Consider the following 9,744-nt stretch of genomic DNA (forward strand, 5'->3'; position numbering starts at 1 on the left):
CCCACCATATCGAATTAAGCGCCACAGTAGCGCCCACTCAGTGTAATAAAGAAATACTATTTGAACGACTTACCACTGAGAAGATTGAGAATAAATATAGATAGAGATAGAGATAAATGAGAAAAATGTTGTGCGAGTAGGTTAATACAAAATTAAACTTCTAGGAGATACCAGTTTCTTATTATAAATTAATAAAATAATAAACTGGCATCTCAAAAAGAATAACCCCACGAAATAGTATTTAGTTCTAGTATAATTATTTTATCCGCCTGCTATAGGAATATTGACTAAAATACGATACGATAATAATTTGTAATATAATAATTGTTAAATTATTCTAGTTAGTATATATATATATTTATAAATTCATCTATAATGAGCGTTACCTTGACGGGCTTCACTAAGCACGTGCCCGGACTGTGGTTTCTGTGTTTCAATGAACTCGATCCGGAATTACCTGGAAACAATATTTAATAGTAAAAAATTAAAACAATAATAAAGAGAGTAGGATTTGATTCTTAGAAAAAAGCTTTCGCCCACATTTGTAACTAGTGACCCGCTCGCAGCTTCACCCGCTTGAAGTACATCCATCCATCAGCCTTTCAACGTCCACTGCTGGACATAGGCCGCCCCTAATTCTCGCCACTCCGTCCGGTCCTGCGCCCTTTGAATCCAGCGGATTCTCGCTGTTTTCTTAAGGTCTTTCTTGAAGTACATAGTTAATAATTTATCTACTTAAGTTTTGAGGATTCTGTATCTCTTAAGGAAAAGAGTAACCCTTATAAGATCACTTTGTTGATCGTCCGTCCGTCCGTCTGTCTGTCAAGAGCCTTTATCTCAGGACCGCTTTAATGTATCGAGTTAAATTCGAACCATATGCTTGGGTTTACGGTCCCTTGGTTTCCTAAATAAAACGTATGTCTATATTTACTTACTTAAAATAATAGCCTTAAATAGCAAAAATATGCGTATTTCGAAACTATAAAGGGAATCAAAATTAATACGGCACTTCTAGTCGACCTAGAAGTATGAAATGTAGCAGCTAGCATATGCACTAGTTCAGGAGAAAAACTGAAAACTATATATTTATTGTTAAATCTTAAAAAATAATAGCCTTAAATATTAAAAAAAAACACGTATTCCGACACTTTGAAGGGAATCAAAACTAATAGGGTACTTCCGGTTAACCTAGTATTATGAAATTCGGCAGCTAGCATCTACAGGTAGTACTAGTTTAAGAAAAACTCTGGAAACTTTACATTTATGATTATATCCTAAAAAATAATAATCTTAAAAAGGGGGCAGAATTTCTTATTAAAGCCGCTAGTTCAAGTGCTCATCCCTGAGTCATTGCAGACAGCACGTTGGCATCAAAAATATTATAGATAAATTTAGTTTTCTGAATAAATCAATATTCCCTTAGAGCTTTGCAATAACTCCTTAAGTACCATTATTTACTGTACGAACTGAAGCTTGTCTATTGTTGGTTGTGATTTACACTCGTTTGCGGAATGAAATCTTTGGTTTCTGACTAAATTGAGAAAATACGAAGATTCTGTTTAATTATTTACTTTAATTTAATTTATTTATATTTACTCTTACTCTAAGGAGGACGTGATACAATTAATTATGAAGTAAAGTATTAGCTTAGACAATTTTCACTAAATTATGTTAACAAAATAATGTGAATCAAAATTTTGAATGCACTTCCAATTTCCAATTAAGCACGGGTAATAACTCGGCCTCATTTGATACTTATTCTGTTTGTTTCTAAAAGAAGAACGTCAGATGTTCAAGTAGAAGTAGATTTTTTGAAAACAATAAAATAACCAAAACAGTTAAACGAGTATACTCGTCATTGCAAGAGAAATCAAAATGCTGACCGACTGTACTTTGCCCTCTGGACGGGTTTGAGACTTCATATATTTCATACATGGGTTCCAGGTGGCAGAAAGTTTCCAACTAATTTCAATAGAGAGAACCGTTCTTATTTTTCGAGATTCCAGGGCCAACGCCACCTCAGTCTATCCGTGACCACGGACTGCAAAGTGTTCGAAACATCGAGTTTCCAAAAATGTATAATGAATGAATGAATGTAATCATTCTCGATGTAGGTCAATTAATCATCACAATATCGTAATTATAAATTCTATCGTTATATCGGTTATATATAATTAATTATATATAAACATTTAAAACTGCTAATTCATGTAACAATGGTAACTAGCCTTAGAAACGAGCTTTCGAAATCTATTCAAAAAGTTTCGCTACGCTTTCCTTTGAGAGGAAAGTAAAAGTTAAAACAATACTTTTCCTGGCAAATTAATACCGAATAAATCTACGAATATATATGGAAATCACATCACATTTCCTCTATAGGTATTGCAGTCTAGGCAAAGGAATATACATATATAATATATACATATGAATGTATACATATATAATATATTAGCTGTATGGTGGAAATTGATCTATCGTTGAATAGTGTCGAGCTTTTTGACTTGTTAGCAACGACCTTCTGAGACGATGGAAGCTTCCGGTAGGACTAACACTACTGACATTTCTATGTTTATATGTATATCGTTTTTTAACTAAGAGTGAAAAATATTAATTAAAAAAAAATCTTTTCAATAACAAGGTTTAATTCAAAAGGCCAGTTGTACTATAATGAAAATAATAATTTTATGGAAGAAATGCAAAATATTGTATCGAGCAAGAAATTTATTTGGTTTTAATTCTCTGTTTTTTATATGCGCTATTACATTTCTTGCGCTATGGCATTACATTTTTAGTTTTCTAGTTTTAAAAGTACTTGTCAAAAAAAAATCAAATGAGGCCAAACACGACCTGGCTGCCTTTTTTAGTTCGGGAGTCCAATTGGCTTCATCTTTCTATTTATCATATCATCTCGTTATATTTTACAAACCAAATTGTTTTATTTAATACCCACATTAGGTGAGTGGTGCAAGTTTATAATCCGCCATTTTGTTGCAGCAGCCATTAGGATTAACAATATATACATATTTACACATGCATATACAAATTTCACTCTTATCAGAACTGAAGTTGTAATTCAAATTTCAGCATAATCGATCACTGGGAAGTGTGTACTATCAAATTAACATGGCAAGTTAAAAAAATATGTCTTAAAAATATATTGCCTTGAAACTTTTAAAACTTCTTAGTTTAAAAGTTCTTTCTAATTTCCGTCTCAGAAATGAATAGCAGATAATTATTTTGTTTCTCTTGCGAAGTAAGATGCAGGGAAAACTTAAAAATGAATCTATTCTCCTTTTTCCTTTTTCCGTTCCTTCCTCGAGTGGGGAGCAAACCCATGATGTCATACTGCGCTACAGAGTATAGAGGCAAATGAATTATTTATTTTTCAAAAGTATTTTTTTAAGAATAGCAAGTGACGTATTCAAATTTGAATAACGAGTAAGAATTTTGTTTATTCCCCGTAACCTTTCGCTTAAAACTTTTAATTTGCTGAATTTTGGAAGTATGAAACTTTTTTGCCGTGTATAAATGTGCAAATTTACAGCCAACTTATGCTTATTTAAACGTTCCTCCTTGTTCTTCATGGAGCTACTTGCAACATGTCAAAATGTTCCTTTCTTGGATTTACCTTGTAATTAGCACTTCGAGAAATGATAAAAATAATATAAATATTCTCAAGAATAACTCTTTAAGTTAACCACTTGGCATTCAGTTAAGTATACAGCTGATATAGATACCCTCATTAATGTTAGTAGAGTCCATAACAAACATCTTCCAATAAGACGCAAATATATAAGTCTTAGTATTCAAGAACCGACGTTCGAGAATGTTGAAACTCGCTTTACTTAGTTTACGTAAGTCATTTTATTTGTATTATTTGTAAGAATATTTATTATATATTTTAATTAACGGAATTTTATATAGCTTTCATTGCTTTAATGCAAGTTAAGAGGGCCAGGATTCGGTTCTGTTAATAAATTAAATACTTTTTGTGAAATATATACTTAATTTTGTTTACCAGTTTCAGTTTTTGTATATCAGTTTAGAAATCTTATTATAATTTATATATTAAAAAATTCCAGTACTTCCTACAATTGCTTCTGAATCAAGAGTACCGTTTGATTTTGACTTGGTCGAAGTGTCCGACAACAAGAATGTGAGTAACAAATGAAGTAATTTAATTTCAATTTTCTATACTCCTTCTTCGTCTGCTCTATTTCGTCTGGACTATTTTTGCTAGGATCTGCCTTACTACTTGCATTACTTCACTTTGTAGGGCCATCAGCATCCTTAGTGGTTACTCTATAGTCTCTCGTATCTTATATCACAACATACAGTCGTATCTTCATTGGTTGCCCGGGGACGGATTCCAGGGACTGATGTAGCAAAGCACTTTCTTCCTACCACCTCTCAATGCCATACTATCTCGTCCCCGAATTAATCATTAAATCATTGAATTTAAATTAAAACTTGACAACGGTCTAACCAGGTCTGATCGAGAAGTTGACTGTGTGTATTTGAAAAATTCTTTTCATTAAAGTCTAAAATCAGTTTCCACAACCGATACACTTATATCGTCGGTTTCCAGAAGGCGCGGGTTCGAGTCCCGCCACGTTCAAATTTTATACGTTTTCTTAGATAAGTATTTTACTTTGTTATGAGTAAGTGTGGAATAACACTTTAAAAATATAAAAAAAACTATATTTTTAAACAAACCGTAGTCAGACCTCATAACGTGAGCTGTCAGTTGCCTTTTGTTTTTATCAAATGAACAATGAACGTGAGATGTCAGAAAAAAAGATCTCTCAGTTGTGTTTATTTACACGTATAGTAACGTTATAATGTTATTTTTGTTTATTGATGAATATTATATTTTAATACTTATTATCCTATTCCCGACGAAGACCAATCCAGAGACGGAAAAATCAAAAAAATTGGTATAGTAGTTCTTGAGTTATAGAGATGTTTGGTGCATGAGTGCTTACTTTATCTATAAATCATAAGTATAATATATTAATCATATTCTTTTACTATAGGATTTTTTTAAGCGTTTTATAAATTTTGTATGTGCTTACTTCGCCAAACACGCCAATGTTCAATCCCATATAATTTTAAAACGGTTAAACTATTTGCAGCTATATTAATAAATAATGTATATTGATTCTGTCTGTCTGTCTGTTGCCTGTCTGTTGCTATCACTAAGCGACAGCAACGTGTGCCTGGGTTAGTGAGGATGTGTAAAAAATAATTATAATCCATACATTTTTAGGAAACACGCTCCATATTTAATGGGGCAAACATAGAAGATGTATTGAATCATAAGATAACTGGAGAAACCTATTATCTCCTAATACAGAACACGGAGAGAAATTTTACTTCACTCAATCGAAGAATAAGCGAAGTCAGTAAGTAAGGTTCAACGTGCTAATAGTTGTATCGAGAACGTATGATTTTTACTTATTTTACGAAATTAAAGCATATAAGCGAAGCGAAGCGAAATTAAAGCATATAGGTATATTTTATTCAGAATTAGAAGGAAAAACCGAAAGATTCTTTTTGTTCCATTTTTTTAGTATCACACTATATTCCTTAAATAGCAGGGTGGGCAGAGCGATCCTAGTGATGTTATATATGATCTGATATTGTTGCCAGAATGCTTGGAGTATATATGGAAAGCTAGAGTTCAAGAAAATTTAAGCAATTACTTAACCGATGCCTGGTTGTCTAGAAATATCAAGAAAGGTACCTTATTGATTTTATTTAAATTGTATAAGTACACAGGTGTACGAGATAATCCTCTTAAAGGAGAGTGCTCAAAAAGAATGATTCCTTTGAACAGTCGTCATGACCTTTGTATGACCTTGATAATATTTAGCCCATCCTCCAGCAGTCTTGGCTGTTGGAACTCTTGTAGTAGAGAACCACTCGTATCGCAGGGGCATAATGTGTAATCGTAAACGCGACTGATTGTGGGTGCGATTTTCACTCGAGGAAATGAAATATTCCGAATTTCCATTTTCTTCGCTATGTTGTTGAGGCAAAGCGCGGTGTTAAATTCCACCAGTCAACACGTATGATGATAAAAATGTCCGAAAATTAAAGAATATATATTAAATTACAGAATATTTGGAAAGTTAAAAAGAAACCGTTTTAAAAAAGATAAATCTTCTTTTCTTGAAATAAAAATAATTTATACCCCAGTGTCCATCACTGTGACGATGTTATTCTTAATTTTATTTAAAATATATATGAATTGATGTTGTTTTCAGAATGCAAGGAGAATTTATGGAAAGCTAGGGTTCAAGGAAACTTCAACAGCTCCATAGAGCCTGATTGTCTTCTTAGTAACATGTGGAAAAGTACCTAATTGATTTTATTTGAATTGAGTTAAGAGAAAGGTGTACGATAACGCCCTTAAGGGAGGGACCCTTTGTTTATAGCTAGAGTAAAAATATATTTTACTTAAAACAACTCTATCTTAATGTGATCTTAAATCACAAAATATTGTTTTTCTTATACAAAAACTAGTGGTTACTCTACGGTTACAGTAAGACTTAGGTGCGCGGAAGAGGAGAATTACATATTACTAAAAGAGGAGATGATAGTTTCGCGCCAATACCTCAAAGGATCATTTCGTAAAAAACGATGTCAAATAACTCACGCCCTGTAGTCACTTTTCGATTGTTTTCTAAGTTCTAATTATATACTAGACCCATAGATGGATAATAAATTTTATTAAATTTTCCATTAATTGTTACAAAATTTTAAACTGCTTATATTTTTTAATGAATTTGAAGTATTATTTATTTTCTTGGGCTAAACAAGATATTATTATTTAAAACACCCCCTACACTCGTCAAGAAATCTACATACTAAATTTCAGACTCGTAGCTTCGCTTTACAGCCAGTTCTTTAGATACTAAGGCAGTTTTATATTTAATCATTTAGTAAGGTTTTAGGTTTTTATACTTGTCATAAACACAAATAGCAAAAGAAAATCTTTCCTATAGAGAACAAAATAATAAAAGTTGAAACAGTGACAACAGTTTAATTTGGGATAAGCTAGTATTCTTAATATACTTCCATTTCATTTCCATTCATTTTTCATGTTATATTTAGCGATCACTATCACAATAGGAGGACGACCGGCTTTTCAAGGGGAATTACCCCACATGGTATGTGTGAACGGTCAATTATATTTACAATAACTTCACGCTGTTACCTAGGCAGGGAACCTCGTGTTTAGAAACTCCATTACCTACTTTCCACCCACTATTAAAAATATTATGAATTGAGTGGCCAAACTTTGTGCCATACTGGCTTCTACGAGATCGAGAAAATGAAAATAATTAATTCTTTCGAGTGGTAATCGAATCTACAATCATCGCTTTAGGCGTTATGCTGTTGTATCCCTACGACCTAAAAATAATATATGAAAAAAATAATACTTTTTTTGAATATTTTTTAATTTTGATTTCAAGGGTGCTGTAGGATGGAGATCAGCTGACAATAGCCCGACTAGATGGGTATTCAAATGTGGTGCTTCGTTGATAAGTGAGAAATTTATGCTAACTGCAGCACATTGCTCTTCTGTACCTAGAAAAGACAAAACTGTTTCTAATACGAAGCCTGAAGTTGTGAAAGTTGGCGACAAATTTTTGATACAAGTAAGTCTTTCCTGTCGTTTTTTTACTCGGAAATACATTCATTTTTTAATAGAAAACCCGATGTTTAGAACACCGAGAACCTGGAAATGTAGTGTTAAGATAATTCTGTTCCTAATTATAAAATGAATATTTCACAGGAAATAATTTTACAAATGTAGGAGAAATAATTGCCTTTTTATAATTCTATTAAAATAGATCGTCGGTCGATCGTCATTGTAATCGTCGGAAAACTGATCGTTTTTTTGCTATTCAATTTTCAGACTGAAATGCAAAAATTTATGTCTAAAATTCACGCTCAAGGAAAGGTGCGTATCTGTAATTTTTATATATGCTATTTATATGTTTTATTTTATATTGTAAGATTGTCTATAGATAAGCTACAAATATATTAAAATGTTCTTGAAATTACAATAGTCTGAGACAAAATCTATTAACTTTTTATTTTATAATATTGTTTGTTGTTTAGCCTCAAAGATTAGTATTAACATTATATTTATGAGCAAGAAAAGAGATTTCTTATGCTTAATTTTTACAGGTAACAAAGGACACGTTGGCAAAGTATGTACGGATAGAGCGATTTATCAAACACGAGAATTATCAGTCCCCTAAAGTTTACTATGACATCGCGCTGCTCGAGTTGGCGGAGTCATTACAATTCAATTCCAGAATTCGCCCAATCTGCTTGTGGGGCAGCGAAGAGACAGATCCTGAGGAGGAACTTTCTATATCAGGATGGGGCGTTGTTGATGCTTGTAAGATGTTTAACACTGTTCTTATGAAAACAATAATAAATTAAGCTATTCTCGTACTTATTATTCATAAACACTATCCTTATTTTTGATAGAAACGTCTTTCCTGTCATAAGTTTCATATAATTTAGAAAACCCGATGCTTAGAACATCTTACTGTACTATATCGTCACAAGTTTTCTAAATGTAATTCCAGTTAAAATATTTTTTATACAAAATATATTAAAATTAATACGTAGAATATTTTTTTTACCGCTATACATATAGATTTTACTACTTAGGACGCTATATCTGTATAAAATGAGTGGAAAGTGGAGAGAAGAAGAATGAATTAATTTCTCTCAGCATAGGAAGAAAATACATTTTTTTTAAACAATTTACAGCGACTAGGGATACTACCACAGAGCTTCAAGTAGCGAACATTAGTATAATAGATTCGGATAATTGTAATGAGTTGTTAAAATATCGAAGAAGCAGAAATTGGCAAGGCTTAACAGACCATCAGATTTGTGCGGGTCATCTACCGGGCGGTATCGACACTTGTGAAGTAAGTAGATTTTTGCAAGGCAGAAAAATATCCTGCTTTTTACTTACTACACTCGTATGTATTTTTATTTTCTTCTGCTAGTTAAACTAGACTATGAAGTAAATTTCTTGTTTGGATACACAAAATGGGTTTTGTTTAAATAATTCTTACTACTGCTCAGCATTCTTCTGTGACTTCGTGACTCTCTGTTCTGAGTTCTATCATGTATTTTACTATTTAATATGTATACTTTTATGTAATTATAAGTTGACGAGCTACTGTAGTCCGTGTTTAGTTTAGTTTCGACTATTTTAAGCATAGTAAAAATTGCTCAAATTATTGCTGAGTTTTTTAATAGTTTACACATTTATTTTCCTTGCTAGGGTGACTCAGGGGGTCCACTACAAGCCAAGATCAACCTGGCACAGGAATGGCACATGTACTATTTAGTTGGTATAACTTCGTTTGGCTATAGCTGCGCGCTGCCTAACATACCCAGTGTCTACACACGGACAGTAAGCTTCATCGATTGGATCGAGAATATTGTATGGCCTGATGAAAAATAAAGAATATGGGGAAAAAAAAAAATATGTATGTTATTTTTCCGTTTGTATTACGTAGGTGTGTTACCACTTTCCACACGAATTTGAGTCGTTACGCGTTTAGTGCTTTAACTCAACACCACGCGAACCCACAAATCCCAAAATTTTCTATCTCGTAAACCTAATCATATATAAATTTTCCTATAAAAAAAAGTAATATTATAATTTTTTTCGTTAATAAATTAATTTTTAACAAAAAC

General features: G+C 32.3%; 2 protein-coding genes across 2 annotated transcripts in view; one reads left to right on the plus strand and one right to left on the minus strand.

The window, feature by feature from the left end:
- The window catches only part of LOC146539698 (adipokinetic hormone/corazonin-related peptide receptor variant I-like), a 90,924-nt gene that overhangs the window by 354 nt on the left and 80,826 nt on the right, over positions 1-9,744 (minus strand). The window contains exon 7 of the mRNA XM_085185199.1: positions 387-457. Within this exon, the coding sequence (XP_085041325.1) occupies positions 387-457 (71 nt within the window). The remainder of the gene's footprint in view (positions 1-386; positions 458-9,744) is intronic.
- On the plus strand, positions 832-9,660 carry LOC146539699 (serine protease snk-like). The gene is made up of 9 exons (XM_085208127.1): positions 832-4,156; positions 5,270-5,405; positions 5,653-5,742; positions 6,270-6,359; positions 7,482-7,667; positions 7,928-7,972; positions 8,203-8,419; positions 8,800-8,963; positions 9,326-9,660. Exons 5-9 carry the CDS (start codon positions 7,566-7,568, stop codon positions 9,506-9,508), a joined length of 711 nt encoding a protein of 236 aa, XP_085064253.1. The 5' UTR covers positions 832-4,156; positions 5,270-5,405; positions 5,653-5,742; positions 6,270-6,359; positions 7,482-7,565; the 3' UTR covers positions 9,509-9,660.

The sequence above is a fragment of the Heliconius melpomene genome, chromosome 4 (genome assembly GCF_056956725.1).
Source record: "Heliconius melpomene rosina isolate 202511_hmr_F chromosome 4, ASM5695672v1, whole genome shotgun sequence".
NCBI lineage: Eukaryota > Metazoa > Arthropoda > Insecta > Lepidoptera > Nymphalidae > Heliconius > Heliconius melpomene.